Source organism: Bubalus kerabau, chromosome 3 (genome assembly GCF_029407905.1).
Source record: "Bubalus kerabau isolate K-KA32 ecotype Philippines breed swamp buffalo chromosome 3, PCC_UOA_SB_1v2, whole genome shotgun sequence".
Taxonomy (NCBI): domain Eukaryota; kingdom Metazoa; phylum Chordata; class Mammalia; order Artiodactyla; family Bovidae; genus Bubalus; species Bubalus kerabau.
This window is the reverse complement of record NC_073626.1, coordinates 160,217,474-160,242,537: the sequence shown is the minus strand read 5'-3', so window position 1 is coordinate 160,242,537 and position 25,064 is coordinate 160,217,474. Positions and strand designations below refer to the sequence as shown.

The 25,064-nt window shown below is 51.7% G+C and overlaps 1 protein-coding gene across 4 annotated transcripts in view; it reads left to right on the top strand.

Annotated features, from left to right (window-relative positions):
- TNS1 (tensin 1) overlaps positions 1 to 25,064 on the top strand; it is a 217,392-nt gene that overhangs the window by 9,710 nt on the left and 182,618 nt on the right. For all 4 annotated transcript variants that reach the window (XM_055573427.1, XM_055573426.1, XM_055573425.1 and 1 more), the window contains exons 2-3: positions 2,491 to 2,605; positions 17,090 to 17,127. In XM_055573427.1, the coding sequence (XP_055429402.1) occupies positions 2,491 to 2,605; positions 17,090 to 17,127 (153 nt within the window). The remainder of the gene's footprint in view (positions 1 to 2,490; positions 2,606 to 17,089; positions 17,128 to 25,064) is intronic.

Below are 25,064 nucleotides of genomic sequence, written 5' to 3'. Positions count from 1 at the left end.
GCCAATTGTCCTCCTGATGTCCTTTAGGGGAGTGGAAAGAATCCAGTTCAGAATCAGTGGTGGCATTTGGTTGTCAGGTCTCTTTAGTCTCCTTCAGTCTGGAAGTCTCCTTAGCCTTTCCTTGACTTTAGTGACCTTGTCACTTTGGAAGATTATAAGCCACTTCATTGGTAGACTGTCCCTCCGTTGGGGTTGGTCTGATGCTTCCTCTTGATTAGATTCAGCTTGTGTGTCTTTGGCAGGAGTATTGCAGAAGTGATGTTCTGTTCTCACTCTATCCCCTCCCTAGCGCACGATCTCCACTTATCCCCTTACTGGTGACGTTAGCTTTGATCACTTGATTAAAGCTGAGCCTGCCAGGCAGAGTTACTTTTTTCCCCTTTGTAATTTATAAGCATGATGTGGGGAGGTGCTCTGAGCCTCGTAAATGCTCTGTTCCTCACCAGCCTTTCAGTGTTTTCACTTATTTCACATATCAGTATGGACTGCCATTACTGTCAGCATGTATTTTGATGAATCACTACTATCATGATGTATTGATGCTCACGTCTTCCCAGATCTGAGCAGCCCCTTCAAGCTGGCTCCTGTGTCCTTTTTGTCTGTCTGTTCCCCTTTGAGACTGGTTCCCTTTATAGTCTCTGTGTTTCCATCTAATCATTCTCATTCTCTGTATGTGCTTGCTTGTCTCTGCCTTTGTTTCTGCCTTTATCTTGATCCTCTTTTTTTTTTCTCTGACTGTTGCTTTTCTCTTTGTCTCTGTTTCTCTTTGTATTTCCTCTTTTGTTTCTGTCTCTCTCTCCCTTTGCCTCTCTCTGTCTTTCTGCCTCTTTCCCTGCTGGCTTTCTGCCTCTCCTTTCATCTGTTTTTCTCTCTGTGTCTCTCATGGCTCCATCTCCTTTACCCAGGACTCAGCACTACAGGGCTCTCAGCTGTGAGCCCTGAACATGCTGGGTTTGTATTCCAACCTACAGGCATTGCATACATTTATGTATGTCTATTTGCTATCAAAACTTTCTGGGACTCTGCCAGCCGTCCCCTGAGCACCTAGAGCTGGGAGGCTCAGACCGGGGTGCTAGGAGGGGGACTTGGAGAAAAAGAACCTTCTCCCTGGAATGGTGGGGTGTGCAGTCGCATCTGTGTGTGCCAATGCGTGTGCCGGGGGCTTTGGAAAGCTCTGTGCCTGGGGAGCCAGTGGGGCAGCATCAGTGTCTATGCTCTGCTGGCCCCTGCTGCCTGAGCCGGGGAATGAATCCAGTCAGACACCAGGGGGAGGTGCCTGGGAGAGGAGCAGCGTCTGCACTCAGGGTGTGATTTCCTGGGGTGTCCTCAGAACAGCCTGTGCCTGGGCTGGGGGCTGCAGGTGGGAGGAGGGAGGGGGTCTTAAGCAGCGTGGATGACTTTGTGACTTAGAGTGTGTTTACATCTGTGGTCACAAGGGGGTGTGGAGCCCAACCTTGCACTGTCTGGAGGGGGCAACTGAGGCCCCTGTTAGTGGTAGGCTGGCGGCTGGCCCAGAGCTCACAGAAAGCCAGACACAGAGAAGGTTTGGACTGCCAGCCTGACTCTCATCCCATGTGTGTGGTGGTGTCATTTTAAAAAGGATATTTAGGGACTTCTCTGGTGGTCCAGTGGTTAAGACTCCACACTTCCAGTGCAGGGTGGAGGTTCAGTCCCTGGTCAGGGAACTAAGATCCTACATGCTGCATGCAGCTAAAAGAAAATTTTTTAAAGGATATTTAACCTATTGATATTTTCATAATGTAAAGAAGAGGAAATAGAAATAAAGATGGAAGAAGACTTCTGGGCTGAGGCAGGGAGTAATAATGAGGATTCGAGAGAAAACTGAGGGGCAGTGCACTCACAGGGGTGAGACGTTGAGGGCCGTCAGCAGGGATGGATGAAGTTAGCTGCATGCGCACGGGGAGTACTATGCAGTGGCAAGAAGGAGGGCGCTGCTGTTCTGTGTGACCGCAGGGGAGAATCTCACAGGTTCTTGCGGAGTCAAGGAAGCAGACAGAGGAGTATATACGGTGCCATTCCATTCACATGAGGTTTAAAAACCTGGCAGAATGGGTCTTTGGTGACAGAAGCCAATAGAGCTTACCTTGGGGTGATAGTGACTGAGAAGGTCACCAGGGAGCCTCCAGGGGTGTGAACCCAGGGGGCATACATGTGTCAGATTGTATTGAGCAGCACGTTTAAAATCAGTGCACTTTGCTAATACAGAAAAAGTGATTAAGAAACCATGGAGGAGCCTGTGGTGCCTGGATGCTGGGGTTTTTGGTTGTCTGAGCCCCACCGCTGTCTGGGAGTCTGGGTCACACCCATAGCTTTCTTTTTCCATGGGCACCTCCTTTCCAGAAATGGGCTCAGGCCCTTCACGGCTGAAGGGGCTCTCACTTCTTCCCCCAGTGCTGGCCTGCTTCTCCCTTGGTCTCCCGGCTTTTTCCCCAGGAGCCCAGCCTGACCTCTGTGCCTCTCCTCCCACAGCCAGAGGACCTGGAGGCCCCCAAGACTCACCACTTCAAGGTGAAGACCTTCAAGAAGGTGAAGCCCTGTGGGATCTGCCGACAGGTCATCACCCGAGAGGGCTGCACCTGCAAAGGTGAGTAGCTGGCAGGGCCATGGGGGAGGGGGAGTGTGTCTTCGTGGAAATGAGAGGCTTAGGGCCCTGGCAGGGCTGGGATGTCCTTGGGGTTCCAAGTGGGTGCCTGGTTCTCATTTGGGAGGAGAGGCTGAGCACACGGATGGCGAGCATGTAGGTGTGTGTGAATGGCACATGGCAGGTGATGGATGGCATGGAAATAGCGTGTAGTTTGTGTGTGGATGACATGAAGAAGGTATGTGGGTGGCCTACAGATGGCATGTGAATGGCATGGGGAAGGCGTTTGGATAGTACGTGGTGGTGGCAGGTGGGTGGTGTGTGGCTGGTGTGTGGCTGGCGTGTGGAGGGTGTGTGAAGGGGTGTGGTTGGCCTGTGGATGTCATGTGGTTGGTGTGTGGCTGCTATGTGCAGGGCGTGTGGAAGGTGTCTGGGGGTGTGTGCCTGGCACTGGGAGTACTGCAAAGATGCCAAGCCACAGTCCTTCCCTTGTGGCAACTGAGGGGAGAGTCTAAGAGGCCCCCGGCTGGCCTCAGCAGAGGGCCTGCTGGCTGGCAGGCTTTTGCAGTCGTTTTCATGTGTTCCTGGAACGGCCCGGGCTCGGCTGTCACTGCTGCCAGAGGAGTCCGTATCTTGTCTCAGATCACACAGTGAAATCAGCAGGAGGCCCCTGTGCCCAGTCTCAGCGACTGACACCATCACCCACATACTTGCCACCGGCTGCCTCCCTCTGTCGTCTCCCATCAATCGCCAGTGCCTCTCCCCGCTCCCATACAGCTTGAGTCCCTGAGCTTCTCATCTTAAGTGACTTCTCTCACTTGGGTGACTGACAGAAGCCCCTCTGCCTCTCGCATCCCCACCCACCCTCTCAGCCCACCTCCGTGCCAGCTTCCCTGGGACTCGGCGTCAGTTCCCTGGGTTTCGCCCCGGGAGCCCCCATGCCCTCAAGGCAAAGCACAGACACCTTTCTGCAGCCGTGCAGTCTGGTGGACTCGCCCCTTGCCAGCTCTCTGACCCATGTCTCCCCTGCCCCCCAAGTGCACAGTGAAACCAGCTGCATCTCTTGTACTTCCCGAGTACGCCAAGTATGTCAAACATGCTAAAGCGCCAGGCTCTTTCTTTCCTGGAGCCTTCTTTCTAGCCGGGCTCTCCCTCGCTTCCCTCCATGCCCGTGTCCCAGTGGGGCTGGGAAGATGGGTGTCAGACCCTAGGGAACAGTGATGAAAACAGTAGTGAAGCACACACACGTGATCTCATGCAGGGCTCACGGCATCTGGGAGGTGGTGGTGTCATCTCTGTGCTACAGCCGAAGAAACTGAGGCTCCAAGTAGTCAAGTCTCTTGCCCAGACACGCAGCTGGCTGGGTCGGAGTGGTGTTTCCAGCCTGTGTGCTCTCTGGGCAAGGAGCGCTTCCTAGATGAGGAGTTTCTGCTGGTGTTGAAATTGGAGTGGATGGATGGAAGTGTGTGAGTGTGTGCATGCATTTGGGGTGCATTCCAGGCAAGCCTGATACAGGCCAAGGGCAGAGTTTTATGATCCTTAACTGCAGGATTGGAACACCCAAACTCTTTAGGGGGCCAGCAGGAAGGAACGTATGTAATACCCAAATTAGCCACATGGTGGCACCCTCCTCCCAAGTGGTCCGGCTGGGATGTGTTTAGTCGCTTGGTGCTGTTCGACTCTTTGCAGCCCCATGGGCTATAGCCCACCAGGCTCCTCTGTCCATGGAATTCTCCAGGCAAGAATACTGGAGTTTGTTGCCATGCCCTCCTCCAGGGGATCTTCCCAACCCAGGGATTGGACCCAGGTCTCCCGCGTTGCAGGTGGATTCTTTACCTTCTGTGGATGGATGGTGCTTAAGAGTCAGAGCTGGGAAAAGTCTATCACCAGCTCCCGGAGCTTACTCAAACTCATGTCCATTGAGTCGGTGATGCCATCCAACCATCGCATCCTCTGTCGTCCCCTTCTCCCATCTTCGATGCTGGGAAAGATTGAAGGTGGGAGGAGAAGGAGACAACAGAGGATGCGATGGGTGGATGGCATCACTGACTCGATTGACATGAGTTTGAGTAAGCTCCGGGAGTTGGTGATGGACAGGGAAGCCTGGGGTGCTGCAGTCCATGGAGTCGCAGAGTTGGACATGACTGAGTGACTGAACTGAACTGGGAGAAGTCAAGGAGGTATTGCCTAAGGTGGGGTCTTGCATGTTGCTTGCATCATAGCCCCCACCTCATCCTGTCTCTTGAACCTGCTCCTGTTAACCTCTGGCCCACCCCCAGTTCCCTCCTTTCTTTCCCAGTGCTTCTTCCCTTCACCCCAGTGACACACAACACTGCTCTGATAGGAGGCGGCACAGGGCTGGGAGTAGAAGGCAGTCCTGACACACTCACTGGGTGACTGTGGGCACTCTGGCTGCACGTTCTGTGATAGTCTGTGGTCTTAGGTTCCCAGGATGACCTGGCTAGAGGGCCTGGGTGGAGGAGGGGCTTTGATCCCATGTGAATGGAAGGCTCCCACGGTGTGCAAAGATGTCCTTGGTCTCATCTGGTTTGGAGCCTGGCCCTGCCAGTGTGAACCAGACTGGAGGGCAGGTAGCCAAGAGGGCTGCCAGGCTGGTTTGGTAGCTCTGAGTGAATGAGTGGCGAGAAGGAAGAAGCCAGGGCCACTCTCCAGAGGCACCAGCAGGTGTCAGAACTGGGCCATGGAAGGCCCAGGGGCCTCCAGCCCTGCAAGGGAAGACAGAAGACTCCTCGCTCTTCAGGCCACGTGTGCACCCCCAGTGAGACAGGTGAGGTCACCAGGTTTGGGGGCAGGGTTGGTGCCACTGGGCTTAATGGCAGGAGATGCAGAAGTGGACCGACTCTCTGTGGTTTAGAACCAGGAGATCATGGTGGCATGAGACCCGCTTATCCATCCCTTTCTCCCTCCCTCCCTCCACCCACCCATTTATCCATCCACCCACCCATCCATCCAGGGTCACCAGAAATGGTTGCACAGGTCATTCACTGGCTGAGGCGTCAGTTCTCCAAGGCCAAACCAAAGGATTTGTTGTGCTCTCTAGCTCATGGCAAACAGATGGAGAAACAGTGGAAACAGTGGCAGACTTTATTTTTGGGGGCTCCCAAATTACTGTAGATAGTGATTCCAGCCATGAAATAAAAAGATGCTTTCCTTGGAAGAAAAGTTATGACCAACCTAGACAGCATATTAAAAAGCAGAGACATTACTTTGCCAACAAAGGTCCATCTAGTCAAGGCTATGGTTTTCCAAGTAGTCATGTATGGATGTGAGAGTTGGACTATAAAGAAAGCTCAGCGCTAAAGAATTGATGCTTTTGAACTGTGGTGTTGGAGAAGACTCTTGAGAATCCACTGGACTGCAACCAGATCCAACCAGTTGGATTTAGGGTTGCATCCCTAGATCCATCCAGTCCATCCTAAAGGAAATCAGTCCTGAATGTTCATTGGAAGGACTGATGTTGAAGCTAAAACTTCAATATTTTGGCTACCTGATGCGAAGAGCCGACTCATTTGAAAAGACCCTGATGCTGGGAAAGATTGAAGGCAGGAGGAGAAGGGGACGACAGAGGATGAGATGGTTGGATGGCATCACCGACTCAATGAACATGAGTTTGAGTAAACTCCGGGAGCTGGTGATGGACAGGAAGGCCTGGTGTGCTACAGTCCATGGGGTCGCAAAGAGTTGGACATGACTGAGCAACTGAACTGAATTGAACTAGCTCTTCTTCCTGTCTTCAAGTCTCAGGCTGCAACACAGTGACTCTCTGGATTAGTGGTTAGGGGTTCAGGGTTGAGTGTCAAGGCCTTGCATGCACAGTCTCCATGGGGTTTGCAATGTTGAGGGAACTTTTGCTGCAGGCAGGGGCAGTGAGAACACCAGCCCAGACCTAGAAAGATGGGGGCTCTGGGTCCTGTCTCCCACTGGCTGCCCTGCCCCATAGCTCCCCACATGCACCTGCCTTTCACTGTGTAACAGACTATGGCTGAAGGAGGTGGGGTGGGAGACAAGGTCGGGAAGAGAGTCAGGGAACCCGGGGTCTAGTTCTGGTTCTGAGAGGCTCAAAGGTGAACGAGGCAGACAGAATGGAGGTGGGTGGACATGTAAGTGCCAACGTGACGGCTATACAGGCAAAGAGGTGGCCATGAGACCGTGGCCGGTCTTCCTCCCAGGTATCAAAGGGTTAATAATAAACCCAGTCCTCTCTCTGAGGGGGTGATTGTGAGGAGCACTGAGATTCTTTGTGTGGCTGTAAAGGGAGGCCTGGCGTGCTGCGATTCGTGGGGTCGCAAGGAGTCGGACACGACTGAGTGACTGAACTGAACTGAACTGAAAGTGACCCCTGGTGTCAGGACTAAGTCTCCCCATGGGGAGATGTAGGTAGATGAGACAGTGGGAGAAGAGGCCTCTGGGACCTTTGTCAGTGGCCTAGCCTTGACTTCTGGGGCTGGCCACGCACAGGCCAGGTGAGCTCAGATAAATCTCTTCCCCTGTCGAGCATCAGTTTTGTCATCTTTAGAAAAAGGGTTGGACCAAGAATATCCACTGAGGCCCAGACCGTGGGAGGCCCTGGAGAATTCCTTTGTTGGCATCTGCAGAGTCTGGAAAACTCTCCCAATGTAGGCCACCCCTCCATCACCTGCGTGCAGGCGTGCACCCATCTGACAGTCATGAACCCGGCCCCTCTGGGCTGTATGCCATGCTGGAGCCAAAACCCAGCTCCTAACCTGGGAAGACAGATGTGCTGTTGGACAATTCCAGAGCCCAGCGTGTGTGAAAGGCTGCCTCTGACTCAGCAGATTTTCCTGTCAGTCTTCAGTAGGGAATCCATATGTTGTCTGGATCTTGAAGAATGTGTAGGAGTTCCTCAGTCCAAACAGAGGGTTTCCCACAGGTCCCTGGGGGGCAGTGCTCTAGGGAGTCTAGGGCCTGGACAAATGGCCTCAGCCTCCCGCCAGGCTGATATCCAAGGGAAGAGACCAGAATGGCAGCTCAAGAGCCCAAGACTGCCATCCAGCCTTGAGTGGGGCCCAGACTTAAGAGCCCTCCCCTTCTTCATCTGGTCAGCTTGCAAGGTGAGGGCTGTCACCTGCGGTGTCCCCGAGAGTGGGATGTACCTGGGGAAGATGCTTCAGTCCTTAATGGGACAAGTCCACCTAGATGCCCTCACTAGCTGGGTTTGGGGAAACCTTGTTTTAGGATTTCTCCTCTTTACTGGGAATCCCAGCTTCCAGCCTGTGTCCCAGTCACTCCTTGGAGTCACTGGAAGCAGCCTGGTCAAGTGGGAAGACACTGGGTTCTAGTCCTGGCTTCCTCTTGCCTGGCTGTGTGACCTTGAGTGAGACGCTTAACCTCTCTGGGCCTAGTTTTCCCGGTTCTCCAAACGAGGGGTTGCACTAGATCTGAGGTTCTAAACTGTGTTCCAGAGGAACTATAAGGTTCTTCAGGGGCCTGAGAAGGTAGGAAAAAGGGGGAAATCAAGGGTAGGCTTAAGGACTTGGGGCCCTGGAACTTCTGCCCACTTAACTTGGAGCAGCTCTGGTTTCAAGAGTTAAATATATCAGCGAGCAGAATGGTGTGGTGGTCCTGCATTTGACTCAGACATCCTAGATTCAAATCCCAACTTTTACTAGTGAGAACAGCTTGCTTCATCTTTCTGTGCCTCTGTTACCTAACTTTTAAAATAAGACACACAGCAAACCTTCCTCCTTGAGTTACTGTGGGAATTACCTGAGACAATATATGTAAAGTGCTCAGAACAGATCCTGGCACATAACAAGCATTCAATAAATGCCAACCAATATCATTGACTGCAGCCACTAAATTAAAAGACGCTTGTTCCTTGAAAGAAAAGTATGACAGACCTAGACAGCATATTCAAAAGCACAGACATCACTCTGCTGACAAAGGTCTGTCTAGTCAAAGCTATGGTTTTTCTAGTAGTCATGGATGGACGTGAGAGTTGGACCATGAAGAAGGCTGAATGCGAAGAACTGAAGCTTTCAAACTGTGGTGCTAGAGAAGACTTTTGAGAGTCCCTTGGACTCCAAGGAGATCAAACCAGTCAATCCTAAAGGAGATCAACCCTGAATATTCATTGGAAGGACTGATGATGAAGCTGAAGCTCCAATACTTTGGTTACCTGATGTGGAGAGCCAACTGATTGGAAAAGACCCTGATGCTGGGAAAAACTGAAGGCAGGAGAAGGGGTGACAGAGGATAAGGCGGTTGGATGGCATCACCGACTCAATGGACATGAGTTTGAGCAAACTCTGGGAGATAGTGAAGGACAGGGAGGCCTGGCGTGCTGCAGTTCATGCAGTTGCAAAGAGTTGGATACGACTTAGTGATTGAACAACAATGTCATTGAGGGGGCTTCTCTGGTGGCTCAGTGGTAAAGATTCCACCTGCCAATGCAGGAGACATGGGTTCAAGCCCTGGGTGAGGAAGATCCCCTGGAGAAGGAAATGGCAACCAACTCCAGTTGGTTGGAAAGGAAAAGGCAACTCCAGTATTCTTACCTGGGAAATTTCCATGGACAGAGGAACCTGGTGCGCTAGAGTCCTTGGGGTCTCAAAAGAGACAGACATGACTTAGCAGTTAAACAACATCATTGAGATTCCATGTAAGAGTCCAGCTGTATCAAGAGTTTGGCTACAAAAACAAAAACCACTGGATGGGGTGACCGAGAAGGTTTCTTCTTGCTTCAACTTCAGAGCCACACCATATGCACTCCCCCTACCATCCCAAGTCATCTTGCATTAGGGTTCTCCAGAGAAGCAGAACTAATAAGGTAGGTAGGTAGGTAGATAGATATTTATTGTCAAGAATTGGCTCACGTGATTGTAGAGACTTGGCAAGTCCAACATCTGCAAGGCAGACAGTCAGGTTGGAGACCGAGGGGAGAGTTACCGTTCAAGTCTAAAAGCCGGCAGAATTCCTTCTTTCTTGGGGAGCTCAGTCTCTGCCGTTCAAGCCTTCAACTGATTGGATGAGGCCCACCCACATTATGGCTGGCAATGTGCTTCACTCACAATCTACTGAAAGTTGACAACTAATATAAACCATCACACATCTCCAGGCCAGGCCACAGAAATAAGCGAGGCAAGGAAGAGCTGTGAGGCCCGGTGGGCAGGAGGGCAGGTTTCTGCCAGCTGGGGAAGGAGCAGAGGCCTGCCGGGCACGCAGGCGTTTTATCGTCGGGGTCAGGTGCACGCCGAGGCTCTGCGCTCATTTTCCGACCCGAGGCCAGGAGGAAAAGGCCATTTAGATCCCAACAATGTTGGCTTCCTGTGTTCCCAAGAGGCAGGAAGCCACCCCAGGACAGAGTCCAGGCCGCCCAGTGAGGCAGGAGTCAGCCAAGGGCTGGGGTTGGGGTGCTCGTCCCCACAGGTGACCTCCCCACTCCGAGGCTTTTGGCTCCATCTCAGGCTCTATTGTGAAGGGGCAGTGTTGACACCCACTGGCCGAGATGGGGCTTCTGGGCTCCATGGAGCTTTGGTTTGACAGGGTCCCTCCCCAGAGGTCCTCATCTTGCAGGGTCCCTGGCCTTCTGTGGGCGTGCTCAGGTGGCATTGATCCTGAGATGTGTGTTCAGGATATCTGAAGGGTGCTAGGAGGGGGAGGTTGGAGTTCTCCTGCCCTTGTTCCCCTGGGACAGGGGTCAGAGATGCAGGGGACTTTGGCGGTAAAGCAGGCAAGTGAGTGTGGACAGAAGGCCATGGTGGGGGCCCCAAGGATCCAGAGAGAGCTGCTCTGTTGCATGGCACTCCAGCTGAGAGAAGAAGCCGTTGTATTTTAAACATTGAGCCAGTTAATGAAGACAAGGGCCCAGGCCCAATCTGCCCTGGACGCTGCTAGTTGGCTGTCCTATTTTCTGAGCAGGAGTCTGAGACTCAGAGAGGGGAGTGACTTGCTTTGGGTCACACAGCTATAATAGCAGTCAGGACTAGAACCCAGTTCTTCTGACTCAGGGTTTTTCCGTCTAATATCACAAAGGTGATGGAGATGCTGCTGGTCCAACTAACCCTTATACAGAACAACCTCTGGGCTGGCCAGGTATATTAACTTATTTAGTTCTCACAACAACTCTGTGAGGTCGATGCTTTTATTACCCCCATTTTAGAAAGGAAGAGATGAAGGGTCAGAGTGGTTAAGTAACTTGTCCCAGATCACAGAGCTGATGCATGACCAGCATCTGAGCTGAGAGTCAGTCTACATGCAGCCAGGTAGGAAAGTGGGTAGATGGAAAGCAGGAGCCCTGGGGGAGTAGGTGAGGATAAATCAACTCCTTCAGTGCTCTCACCCTTTGCCAGGCTTGATCGTAGGTGGTGTTTGCCCTGAAGCACTTAGGAAGACTAACTGAGGTCCCCACCTGCCTTCTCCCCGCAGAGGGTGGAGCTGAAGAGTGAAGCTCCCTACCCTCACTTATATGTTTTCCGTTGCTTCAGAATGTCAGCCCTGGTCCCAAGGGTTTAGGCTGCAGAGAATCCTTCCAGTTTGAAATTTACTCCACATTTATTGAGCCTCATCTATGCCAGACCCAGTACTAGGGGAAGGGGCAGGACACAAAGCTACAGAGTTGAACAGGACCTCCCTTTCTGTCTTAAAACAGTTGAATGTGGGGGAGAACAAATAATAAGGGAATGCTTAGTCCTCCAAGGTGATAAGAGCTTTGTTGTGGGTTGAGGATTCTTGGAGCACAGAGGAGAGAGGGACCATCTTTGAATGCTTTATTATCCAGGGTGAGCATTTTGAACTGGGCCTTGAAGTACGTATAGGAGTTCACCATTCCAGACATAAGCCTTGTAGACTCAGAGTCTGTGGAGTTTGGTGTGGCAGGGACAGATCTCTTTATGGGCAGTGGCTGGAGGTGGAGGCAAGACGTAGGCTTAATAAGTGTGTTGAGCTGGACAGTGGGTTCTAAACAGGGGTGTGATACGATCAGTTTGTTCCTTGGAGTGGCCTGTGACTCAGTGAATTGAAGGGAGACAAGGCTGGTGGGGGGATGTGGCCCAGGGAAGGATAATTGGTCTGAACTGGTACAGTGGTAGAAGAGGAAGGTTCAGACTCAGCAGGCTCTTTGGATGACTAACTGCTTGGTAAGGTAATGAAAGGGAAGAAGGAATTACAGAGAGGAATATACAGATACTCAGGGAGTGAGGAAGGACCCAAAGGATGGCCTCTGGTACTAGTTCTCAGCGTCAGCCTTTGGCCTCTTGCTTTCTGAAGGATCCTGTGCTCTGGTATCTGTATTAGTTAGCTGTAGCTGTGTAACAAATCACCCTAAATCTTAGCAGTTTACATCAAGTACAAAATTATTCTCTCACATAGATTCTGTGGGTCAGGGATTCATGAGTAGGGCCTCACCCACATACCTGGGTGGTTTGGACTTGGGTGTCTCATAAAGTTACTGTCAAGATAGCTGGGGCTGTAGTCATCAGAGGGCCTGATGGAGTAAAGATCCACTTCCAAGGTGGTTCAGTTGTGTGCCAGTCAACCTGGTGCTGGCTGGCAGGAGGAGGCCTCAGTTGTTCCCCACACGGCACCCCCATTGGGCTGAGTGTCCTCATGACCCAGTGACTGGCTTCCCCGAGAGTGAGCAATCCAGGAGACAAAGGCTGATAACTTAGCCTCGGAGGTTATACACTATCTTTTCTATAATATACGATTGGTCTATAAACCAGTTCATCGTGTGAGGGGACTGCAGAAGGGTGTGCTTACTGGGAGGTGATTCACACTGGGGCCACCTTGGAGGCTCCCTGCTGTGGTTTCCCTTTCTGTGACCCATTTGAATGCGTCATTGATCGGAGAAGTGAGAAGCCAGCTGATCAGCATATTTCAAATTACAGCAAGAGGGAGGCAAGTTGGAGAGTAGGAATACTGCCCTATGGGAGAATACCGGAGACAGGTGACCAAGATTGTAAAGGAGCCTTCCCTGGAGGGGGCTCGGGGCAAGAGGATTTCCTTGGGTGTGGGAGCAGGTGCTTCTTAAGGCATAAAAATTCATCTGTGGGGGCTTGACCACACTGGGGCTGCCTGGAACCTACCACTTGAATTCCGTTTGCCAAGCTTTTGTCTTTTGAGCTGGGGGCTGGGGAAGTATTTCTTTGCTCCCCACTGTAGAGCTTTCAAGGACAAGCTCTTTGCATTCCAGCACGTAGGGAGCACTCAGCACATTGTACTGCAATTGCCCAACGATTTCCCCATCTGCCCTCCATTCAAGGGCATTTACTGAGTGTCTGCCCGCTGTGTGACAGGCAGGGCTGCCCTGTATAGTCATGCAGGCTGCTCAGTGCCGAGGGCGCCTGCCCAGGAGAGTCCTGGAATTAGTCTGTGCCTTGTTCACCAAGCCATGCATCCAGGTACAGGGCTGGGTCCACCCGGAGAAAGGACATCTTTGTGCCATTCCCACAAAGACAAGGTTGTCAGTGTCCTGGGGGCTGGTCTGCCCAGAGGGTGGGACTTTTTCTAAAAGATGTTGTTTGGCACCGTGTGCTTGTAGCACACACTGATCTAGCTGCTGGGGATACAGGGTGAACAAGACAGACATGTTCCCTGCCCTCATCAGTCTAGTGTGGGGAGGTGTACTATATATAGGCAAGCAGGAATTTCCCAAGATGACTTCAGATTGTGAGCTGTGCTAAGAGGATTTTTATCAGGGTACTGCTAAGAAAGAATAACGGGGAGCCTACTGTAATTTGAGTGGTCATGGAAAGACTCTTTGGAAGAGATAGCTTTCAGTGGATTCTAGAAGTAGAAGATGGATGTGGATCGGTGAACAGTGGAGAGCTGGGGTGAGGAAGAGCCTTCCAGGCAGTGAGAACAGCAAGTGCAAAGGCCCTGAGGTAGGAAAGAGCTTGATGCACGCTGTGAATGTCAGGAGTATGAAGTCTGATGCTGGAAGAAGATGGAGTCCTGGCTCTCACTGTGCTCCCAGTGTCTAGACTGGGCTTGGAGGCCTGGAGTGGACCCTTAGGGATGTCTTTAAACTTCTTTAATTTATTATTTTTGGCTGTTCTGGGTCTTCAGTGCTGCACAGGCTTTTCTCTAATTGTGGCGAGCTGGGGCTATTCTTTGTTGTGGTGCGCAGGCTTCTCATTGCAGTGGCTTCTCTGGTTGTGGAGCACAGGCTCTAGGGCATTGGGCTTCAGTAGTTGTGGCTCTAGAGCACAGGCTCAGTAGTTGCGGCACACAGGCTTAGATGCCTGATGCATGTGTGATCTTCCCAGATCATGGATTGAACCTGTGTCTCCTGCATTGGCAGGCAGATTCTTTACCACTGAGCCCATCAGGGTAGCCCTTGAGTTCATGCTCAGTTGCGCAGTCATGTCTGACCTTTGTGACCACAGGCACTGCAGTCTTCCAGGCTCCTCTGTCCATGGGGTTCTCCAGGCAAGAGTACTGGAGTGGGTTGTCATTTCCTTTTCCGGGGGAATCTTCCCAACCCAGGGATTGAACCCACATCTCTTGTGTCTCCTGCATAGGCAGGCAGATTCTTTACCACTGAGCCACCTGGGAAGCCTGGGGAGGGAAGCCCTACGGAATGCCTTTTTGATTGACTGTGAGATGCTGTAGGGAGGGTTGCTGCTGCTGCTGCTAAGTCGCTTCAGTCGTGTCGGACTCTGTGCGACCCCAGAGACGGCAGCCCACCAAGCTCCCCAGTCCCTGGGATTCTCCAGGCAAGAACACTGGAGTGGGTTGCCATTTCCTTCTCCAATGCATGAAAGTGAAAAGTGAAAGTGAAGTCGCTCAGCCTTGTCCAACTCCTAGTGACCCCATGGACTGCAGCCTACCAGGCTCCTCTGTCCATGGGATTTTCCAGGCAAGAGTACTGGAGTGGGGTGCCATTGCCTTCTCCGTAGGGAGGGTTATGGCTCAGGAAAAGACTAAGTGTTGGGTGGGGATGATTAAATGGGTTGTGTGTGTTAGTTGCTCAGTCATATCTGACTCTTGGACTGTAGACCCAGGACCCCATGAACTGTAGCCCACCAGGCTCCTCTGTGTGGAATTTCCCAATTGTGAATACTGGAGTGGATTGCCATTTCCTTCTCCAGGAGACCTTCCCGACCCAGGAATTGAACCCAGGTCTCCTGCATTGCAGGTAGACGCTTTACCATGTGAGCCACCAGGGAAGCCCGATTAAATGCGGATGCACATAAATTCCAGGGGAGATCTTCAGTCAGGTCAATGCAGCAAGCATTTATTAAGCCTCTACTCTGTACTAGGCACCGCTGTGTCACATATGTGTGTGTGTGTGTGTACGTGTTTAAGAGAGAGAGACAGACAGAGAGGGAGAGACAGGGAGACGGAGAGAGAGAGGAGGTCCCTTCCTTGAAGGAGCCAACAAGTGTAGGAAGCAAGATGGTCAGGAGAAGCACATTCTCTGGTGATGGCTTCAAGGAGGAGGGAACAGTGTCTAGAGAGGCCTCCAGAGGAGGGCCCCAGCACTTATTCTTGTTGTAGTTGTTCAGACGCTAAGTCGTATCTGACTTTGTGATCCCATGGACTGTAGCACGCCAGGCTTCCCTGTCCTTCACTATGTCCCGGAGTTTGCTTAAATTCATGTCCACTGAATTATTATTCTTGAAGACCTGGCATTTGACTAGCAGAGGAGGAGGAGAGCTCCTTGGGTCAAGAGGCACTGGCCCAATGGGCGCCTGCCTGGCTGGAAGGGCCTTCAAAGCTCAGGCCACATGGCCTGAGGCTTTCTCAATTCCACATTCCAAGGCCAGGAAAGGAGGCTCAGGGATGGGAATGGGAAGGCCGCTGGTGTCAGAGTGGAAACACCCTCTGGAGGGGGTTGCCACTTGGGGTGGTGAGGGTGGGACCACTGAGAAAGAAGCGGAAAGGCTAGAAGGGTGGGCATGACTTGACTTGGGTGGCCGGGGGTGGAGAAGTCCCTGAGCTGGATTGTGTGACTGGTGGGGTCAGGAAAGCTTTGCTCAGCACTGGCTGAGTCACAGGCCTGAGCTGTGGCCAGAACTGGGTTCTGGGAGAACAAGGTCTAGCCAAGGTCACATCACAGGCTCCGCCCAGTGTCCTCCAGCTTCTGCCCCCACCCCCTACTACTGCAGACAAACCAGAAGCTTTCATGTGAGGAGCCATGGAGGCTTTATTGACAGCTCTGGGCCTTCATGTGTGCCTCGGTCTCCCCTCTGCACTTCGCTGGGGATCTGTTTGGCATGAGGTTGGAAAGGGGTGGGTAACTATAGATTCGGGCTTCTTTGGTGACTCAGCGGTGAAGAATCCGCCTGCCAATACAGGAGACCTGGGTTCGATCCCTGGATTGGGAAGATCCGCTGGAGAAGGAAGTGGCAATCCATTCCAGTATTCTCGCCTAGGAAATCCCACAGATAGAGGAGCCTGGGGGGCTGCAGTCCTTGAGGTTGCAAAGAGTCGGATGTGACTTAGCGACTAAACAACAACAAAACTATGGATCCAGGAGGAAAGGCAGCTGACTGAGACCAGGGCTGTGAGGATCTGGGGTCAGGGTGGCCCCTGGCTCCATGGCCCAGCTGCCTTTGCAGGCCTAAGTGTGTGCAGCAGCTCAGCTCAGGAGACCCCTCACCCCATCTCTGGGACCTGGTGGGAGGGGACTACCAAATCCTGGGTGGAGGGCCCTGGGGGTAGGGCGGGCAGGGCTGGGACATTCCAGGCTGAGGGAACCCCACAGGAAATTTGATTCCAACTTCTGGTAGTGGGAGGGCAGAGCAAGTCCTGTGTGTGTGTGTGTGTGTGTGTGTGTGTGTGTGTGTGTGCATTTATGTGTGAGCGTGTGTGTGTCTGTGTGTGTTTCAACTCACATGTGTTTTCTCATAAACTTTGTGAGTTTGTGTCCACAGTCCGTGTCAGCCTGTGCTCTGAGGGTCTCCCATGAAATTGTGTGTGGCTTGCCAGTGGGTGTCTGAGGCTGGCTGTGTGTGCTGTGTGTGCACGTATGCTGAGTGTCCGTGTGTAAGTGGTTATTGGTGTCTGTGGGTGTCAATGTGTATGTGTGCGTGCACAGGCCCTCTCCTGGACCGCGAATTGGGTCTGTATGTCTCTCTTTGCCGGAATGAGAGTGATGTGGTTCTGGGGTGCCGCCTGCTGCCTCGTGTGTAAGGGGAGACGGTCCTCTTATTCCTGGCTCAGCTGGCAAGGGGCCTGGGTGGCCAGGACCCAGCCACGGAGTGGGTCGCCTCGTCTCCGGCTGCTCCTGCCAACTTCCCGCGCCCGCCCGAGGGGCTCTAGGCGACGGGGGCCTCGGCGCCTCCTGGGCCGCGGGTCCGCAGTCCCGGGCGTTCCCGCCCCGCAGGCCCCGGGGAGCCACGGCAGCCCCCCGCCCCCTCCTCTCTCCGTCCCTCCTTCCCTCCGTCCCTCCTTCCCTCCCGAGCGCGGGTTGCGGGCGGGGGTGGGAGGAGATTTCGCCGGAGTTTCCATTTCATACCTCGCGGCTAAACTTTCTTTCTGTGTCTCGCCTTCTTGCAGTCTGCAGCTTCTCCTGTCATCGGAAATGCCAGGCCAAGGTAAGGGGGCTGCGGGCCGCCCGGTCCCGCGGGGGACTGGAGGGCCGGACGGGCTTGGGGTCCCAGGACGGGAGCGGGGGCGCCGGCGGGCCGGGGGCGGTGCCCCGATCGTCCCCTCCTTCTCTCTTTGTTTATGCAAAGCTCCTGGGCCCCTGAGCGGACTCAGGTCAAGGTGAAGGCGAGGACTGGGGGCGGGGGGCTGCGAGCGGGGGATGGGGGAGAGATGCGCACGCTCGGCGGCTGCTGGGGGGGTGGCTGGCGGAGACCGAGCTCCGGGGGCAGGGCCTTTGAAGGTATTTCCCCTTAGTTCTCCATGGGGTGGTATGGAGGGGCAGAGGGATGCTTTACAATCATCCCGTGGGCCGCGCGTGGAGCTCTAGTCGGCCGGATTTGGCGGGATGGGGGTCACAGCCACAGGACCCCGAGGGCGGGAGCCGGGGATAGGTAGGCGGAGGAGGGGTGAGGTGGAAAAAGGTCAGAGCTCAGGGTCGCGACCTCTGGGCCTGGAACCTCGTGAGCGACCATCCTACTCTATTGGCGGGGTCCCACTTTTCGCCCTCGGTTTCCTCATCAGTGTTTCCTGGCTGGTCCTGGGGGAGAGAAAAACCAGGAAGACCAGAGGGTTTGCTGCGTTCTGATTGGCCGAGCTGGCTGATCCCTGGGCTGGCTGTATCCTCTCAGGCCCTGGCAGAAGAGTGATGGATCGCCCGTGGCAGCCTTCTGGAGTCATGGGGGTGGGGGCGACACCAGGCTGGATTATGATGGATTACTTGGGAAGGAAATTGTTCTGTCAGATGCGCCCAGCCTTCTGGAGCTGGAAATGCCCTGCCTTAACTTTCCTAGGCAGCCCGTCTGCGTGCCTTCCTCCATTATTGTTAATATCCTCCCTGCCCTCTAACCCCTCCCTTTGACATTCACCCTTGATCTTTCAGGAAGGAGTTCAGGGAATGGAAGGAGGAGGAAGGATGCTTCAAAAAGGAACTTTGAGCAGTGGAAGCCCAGCAGAGCATCTTCTGCTCTGCTTTTTATTAGCTGGGTAAACTTCTCTGAGCCTCTGTTTCATTTTTAAGGATGTGGGAATAAGAAAAGGCTATTACGAGGATGAGATGGGATAATATGTGTGATGCCCAGCGCAGTTCCTGAGACACAACAGGTGCTCAAAACATAGCGGGTAATTGATGATTAGAAAGGTGACGCTTGTAGACCTTGTGGACTCAGCAGGTCTCTCTTGGAGGGGACCCACTTCCTCCTGAGTGACTTTTGCTCAGGCCTTGCTGAGGGCTGTTGTCCTCTTCATCTGGAAACTCCAGGCTCTCCCAGCACAAGTGTCAAAGGCCTGGCTTGTTCTTGCCATCTGGACGGTTTCTGCCTCTTCTGTTGTCTTCTGCTTTTCTGACCCCCTCAGCCTTTTCTTCTCCAGGTGGGGAGTGAGTTTTTGCTTCTCCTTCCATCTCCTTCCTTGATCTCTTCATTTAGAGCAGTTTTCCCACTCTTAATCCCAGAACTTTCTGGTGTTCTTGCTCCTCCCCAATAGGCCCCCTCCTTCCTGCACGTGTTTCTCTCAATGACAGTGGACATTTACAGTGCTGTAGGCCTTAGAAAGCACTTCAATGCATTATCGATTCTATTCTTTTAATTCTATCAGAGGATAAAACAGGCTGAAAGATCCTATGGTTTTACCAATAAGGAAACCGGGGCACCCAAAGGTTGAATGACTTTCCCAAGGTCTCTCAGTATAAACCCTCACCCACCTCTGTCTCCGGGCCCTTGTACTTCCTTCTAAACGTCCCCTCCTTGCCTATGGGCAGACATTCCTTGGTCCCTAGCTGCCCCTCCCTCTTTGCCATCCATCTCTTGCAGTCGTGGATGTAGTCAGAGAGGAGAAAGGGATGAATGCACAGTGAAGGGTCTGAGCAGGCTAATGGTGGTGGCTGGGGGGTCGGGGGGGAGTGTTCTGGAGAGGCTGAGAAGTGTGATAGAAGATGTCTCCTTGTTGTACAGCTGCCTCCTGTGTGGAGGCAGAGGGATGACAAAGATGACTTCTGGGGATGGTGTGCAGCCTGCTTGGCAATTCTCATATATGTTGGGAGTCAGAATATACCAGGCTGCAGCAGCCCTGCTCTGCCCAGCCAAAGAGGCCAACGTGGAGGGGAGAGGTGGACTGCCAGGGCAGCAGCTGGCCGGCTGGACAGATGGGCCTTTTTGTAGGATTTTCCTCTGTAGGAAATGGGACCCACTGGTGCTGTGAGCTCCACCCAGCTGGCAAGTCTCTCCCCTAAAACCACAGTTCTTACTACCGCCCTGCTGTTTCCTTTTGCTGGGAAAGGGTGATGTGAGCCCCAGAACACACAGCAGAGCTCTGTACTCCAGCTTTTATAACCAGATCAACTTGGAGGTCATCTCATCCATCCCCCTGCCTCTAGACAGGATTCATTAAATCAGTGTTTTTTTGAGCTTTTTCCATGTGCCAGACATTGTTGTAGGTGAACAAGACCAAGAAAGCCTTTGCCCTCATGGGACTGACATTCGAACATGGGAGACAGATGATAAATAGGCAACCAAGTTATGAAGGAAATGAGCTAGAGCGGAGGTTAGAGGATGATTAGGCTGAGTGGCCGAGGAAGACTCCTTCAAGGGAGTGTTGTGTGAGGTGAGACCCAAATGATGTTACATGATGATTTGAGAGATGGAAAGAGCCAGTACAAAGTTCCAGAGGTGAGCTGAGCTTGTCACACTTCAAAGAGGGCTGTGTAGAGTAGAGAGCGCTGGAGAGGAGAGAGCGCTGGAGGGTTTTGAGCAGCAAAGACATAAGCCGCGCTTCACTTGGAGAAGGCCATTCTCACCTTGAGCCGGCAAAAGGGCAGGAGCAGGGAGATGGGCCGAGAGGTGGCTGACGTTGCCCATGTGAGGGTGGCTGGCAGTGTAGACCCTGGTGCTTGAGGGAAAGACGGTGAGAAGGGACCAGACCTGGGATGCATGGTGGGCCAGAGCCCAGAGCCTGGCTGGTAGAGGGGATGTTGGCTGTGAGAGACAGAATGGGATGACTCCCAGGTTTTTGGCCGGAGTCACCCGGTACACGTGGTTCCATTTACTGAGATAGATGAAGTGTATGAGAGACTTCCAGTGAAGAGGGTTGCCGGGATGTCTGCTTTGTTTGGTCTCTTGTTTCACAGTTCCTTTCCCACGCACTAGGGAATTCTTGCTGATGTCGATCCTCCTCTGTCCTCTCAAATTCAGCTCAGTCTGGCCACCCCTCTAGTAAGTGGCTGGCTCTGGATGCCTAAACATTCTTTGGCCCAGGCTGTTCCTGCAGCATGAACCCAGGACTCTGAGAGGTGCCCTGTTATTTATAGTCACAATACAATGTAACAAGTTACCCTCAAATTTAGTAGCTTAAAGCAGACAACACAGTTTCTATGAGTCAGAAACTTGGGGGTGGCTTGGTGGGATTTGGTTCTAGCCTGGGGTCTCTCCTGGGGTGGCAGTCAAGATGTCAGCTGGCGCTATAGTTGTCTGAAGGCCTGATGGACTGGATCTGTTCCAGGATGGTTTATTCTTGTGGCTAACAAGTTGGGGCTGGCTTTTGGCAGGAGGTCTCAGGTTTTTGCCACACAGACATCTCTGTAGGACTGCTTGAGTATCCTTACAACATGGCAGTAGCTGCTTCAGAGTGGGTGAATCAAGAACGCAAGGTGGAAGCCTTGAGTCTTGGAAGACGAACACCGTTTCTGCAATATGCTGTTAGTTAATGCAAGTCAGTCTCATTGAGAGGAACTTCCCTGGTGGCTCAGACGGTAAAGAATCCAATTGCAGTGCAGGAGACCAGGGTTTGATCCCTGGGTCGAGAAGCTCCCCTAGAAAAGGGAACGGCTAACCACTCCAGTATTCTTGCCTGGAGAATTCCATGGACAGAAGAGCCTGGTGGGCTACAGTCCTTGGGATCACAATGAGTCGGATACAACTGAGCAACTACCACTTTAGCCCCATTGAGTGTGGGAAGGGCCTTGGAGACAAGAATCATTGAGACCATTTGGAGGCTGACTTCCACAGATTTCCAGGAAGAGAGCAAAACTGATCTGGATTTTGGAAGGTCTCAAGAGTGGTGGGAAGGGCAAGACATAGGAATTAGACTTACCTGGATTTGAACTCTGCCTCTGCTGCCTTCCAGCTGTGTCAGCTGGGTTATAGAGGATTAAGTGCCCATTTGCACATAGTGGGCATCGTCTCCTTTCTTGGAACTATAGGCAAAAATAGAAAAAAGCCTGCATATTCTGTGCCTCATTCTTTGCAAATTGGAGCTGTTTGAGAGGAAATGCTGGTAGAGGGGCCCTAGTGCTCAGCTCAGAGTAGACTGAGCTGTTTATTGCACTTAGAACTGTTGAGAGATATGTTGCGCCCTCAACTTCTAGAATAGTGCCTGTCTGGTAGTAGAGGTTCCATGAAGAAATAGAGGAGTGGAATAAAGGAATGTTGAGAAACAAGAAGTTCCTATGTAGGGAGAGGCTGAGGGGGTGGATGAAAGCAGAAAAGAAGGAGCAGAAAAACCATTTTAAAACCCCTTCAAAATGCTCTCCTACCCCTTGACACAAATTCCAAATAAAGAATTCCCTGGTGGTCCAGTGGTTAGGACTTGGTGTTTTCACTGCATGAGCCCGGGTTTGATACCTGATTGGGAACTAAGATCCTGTAAGCTGTATGGTGCAGACAATAGAAGAGACAGAGAGAGAAAAAAAAGATGCTCCAAATAATAAATCTAGTCATTTACATTTTCTAGTTGGGATACAACTCATGTATCATCAACTGATAAATTTGTACATGTTTATGAACCAGATCAAGAGCTAGAACATTTCTAGCACCCCAAAAACAGTCGTTATGCCCCCCTCCAATCAGTATCCCCCAAAGGTAATTGCTAGTCTTACTTATAACATCAGAGATTAGTTTTGCCTGTTTATGAACTTTATATAAATTGAATTATGCAGTATGTTTACTTTTGTGTCTGGCTTATTTCACTTAGCATTATGTCCAGGAGGCTCATTTGTGTTCTAGTGAGTTGCGGTGGTTCATTCTTTTTTTATTGCTATGTTGTATTCCAGTAGGTGAATAAACCACAATTTATTTATCCATTCCATTGTGTATTGCCTTTTGGGTTATCTCCAATTTAGAACTATAATGAACAGACCTAATATGAACATTTACTCACCTGTATCTACACTGGACTTTGTAATACACAAAACATTTTCCCTCACCCTCTCAGTCCTAAGAGGTGGGAAGGGATCATGGGAGCCCCATTTTATAGATCTGTTGTTGAGGCTCAGGGAGGGTCTTGGCTAAGGGCACCTTGATGCCAGTAGCTTTCTGGTACTGCCCTGGGAAAAATGGGTGGGAAGCAGGTGAGAAGGGAAGTGAGTTGAGAGCGAGCCAGAGAAACGGGGACAAATAGAGAGAAGGGGCTGATTCAGGCACTGGCATCTCATCATGGTTCCTGGAAGCCCCACTCTCTAGCTGCCCCTCCAAATCTCTTTTTTACAAAAGCTAGTTCCATTAAAAAAGAATATTTATTTTTGGCTTTGCAGCATCTTAGTTGGGGGTCTTAGTTTCAGCCTGGGGTTAGTTGCTCTGTGGCATGTGGAATCTTGGTTTCCAGACCAGGGATCGAACAAATTCCCTGGTCCTGCCTAGACCCCCCAGACTCCCTGCGCTGCCCCCCTCCCCGCCTTCCCCCGCATAAATTTCTCCAGGAGAGCAAATTGTGAGTTTCCCTTAGTCCCCACCCTCAAGTCTCATAGGGGTCCTCATCTTTCCCCATTGTTTCTCTCAGTTGAGGATTTAAAATGAATGGCTCAGGATTTGTCTTCCACTTTTATTTGAGCACGTGCACAGTGTGTATATACACAGTAGATTTTCTTCTGTTTTGCTTTTCTCCTCACTCACCTGCTATAGGGTTCCACAGTCTCCAGATACATTTGTTGATTTATGTATTTATTTAATATTTTAAAGGAGATTTTACATTTCCGGTTGGTTTTATTTATTTGTCACTTTAAACATAGTTTGTCTTTTAAATATTTATTTGTAAAATATTAGTGTACAATATACAATGTTGTGTTAGTTTCTGCTGTATAACAGCTATATGTATATGTATATCCCCTCCCTCTTGAGCCTCTCTCCCATCCGCCCCACTCTTCTAGGTCATCACAGAGCACCCAGCTGAGTTCCTTGTGCTATACAGCAGCTTCCCACTAGCTATCTGTTTTACACGTGGTAGTGTATGTATTCACATACATACTCTCCCAATTCGTCCCACCCTCCCCCTCCCACCAGGCTGGTTGGAGATTTACAGAAAAGTTACAAAGATAACAGAGTTCCTGTGCAGCCCACACCCAGGTTCCTCTAATCTGGATACAGTGTTTGAGAAAGCCTCTTTTTACTCCTGATCTGCCCCCTTGTTTTGAAAGCAGTTCTAGCAGACAAGGGTGGCTCCTTCCAGCAAAATGCTGGTTGTCCATTCCGGGTCTGATAAGAGTTCAAAGAGCCAGGTAGCTGCAGAGCAGGCAAATTGCTGGGACCCACACCTCAGCCTCCAGGCAGTCCCTTCTCACCTCGCTTCCTTTACCTTCTCCTACCCTTGGGCTTCCCTGGTGGCTCAGATGGTAAAAGCATCTGCCTACAATGCGGGAGACCTGGGTTTGATCCCTGGGTCAGGAAGATCCCTGGAGAAGGAAATGGCGACCCACTCAAGTACTCTTGCCTGGAAAATCCCATGGACGGAGAAGCCTGATAGGCTATAGTCCATGGGGTCGCAAAGAGTTGGACACGACTGAGCCACTTCACTTCACTCTTGGGCTTTGTTGGTGGCTCAGTGGTAAAGAATCTGCCTCCCAGTGCAGGAGACCCTGGTTTGATCCCTGGGTTGGGAAGATTCCCTGGAGAAGGAAATGGCAACACCCTCTAGTATTCTTGCCTGGGAAATCCCACAAACAGGAGTCTGGTGGGCGGCAGCCCACGGGGTCGCAAAGAGTTGGACACAACTGAGCAACCAAACAACAACGATAACACCCTCTTCCCAGCCCTGGCTCCTCGTTTCCCTCTGCTCCAGGGGCATGAAGGGAGGAGGCTGCAGCAATGACTTGGTCCCCTCCCCTGTACCAGAGGGGTTTAAATCCCATCCTTTAAGCTTGAAAGGAAAGGAAATCCTATAATTAACCCCCATCTTTCAGTCACATTATTCAATCACATTACATAGCACCTCTCACATAAACACACCTGCAGCCTCCCTGCGCAGTTGTTGGAGACTTGTTGTGTTTTCCTGCTACTGAGATAGCAGGGTAGCAGGAAGAGGTTCATGGCTCTAAGACCCATCGATTGCTCTGAGTGCAGTGAGTGTTTTGGACTCGGAGACAGACTGTTGAGTTTAAATGTCTCCTACATTAACAACTGGCTGTGTGACCCTGTCAAGGGTTTTAACCTCTCTGAGCTCCAGGTTTCCTCATCTGTAACATGGATTATAATAGGACCTGACTTGTAGGGCTCTGTGATACCCCAACTAAAATGCCAAGCTCAAAATAAGTGGTCAAAATGTTGCTAATATTTATTTTGTATTCTTCTTGCTGTCTTCTAACTCTGTTGTTGTTTTGTAGCTAAATCGTGTCTGGCTCTTTGCAACCCCATGGACTGTAGGCAGCCCCCCTTCCCAGGCTTCTCTGTCCATGAGATTCCCAGGCAAGAATACTGGAGTGGGTTGCCATTTCCTTCTCCAGGGGCTCTTCCTGGCCCTGGGATCAAACCCCATCTCCTGCGTTAGCAGGTGAATTCTTTACCATTGTGCCACCTGGGAAGCAGAGAGTGAATTCCCTGGTGGTCCAGGGATTAGAATTCTGGGCTTCCACTGCAGGGGCAGGAAAAAAAGGTGGGGAGAATTTGAGGGACCAAACAAGGCTGCT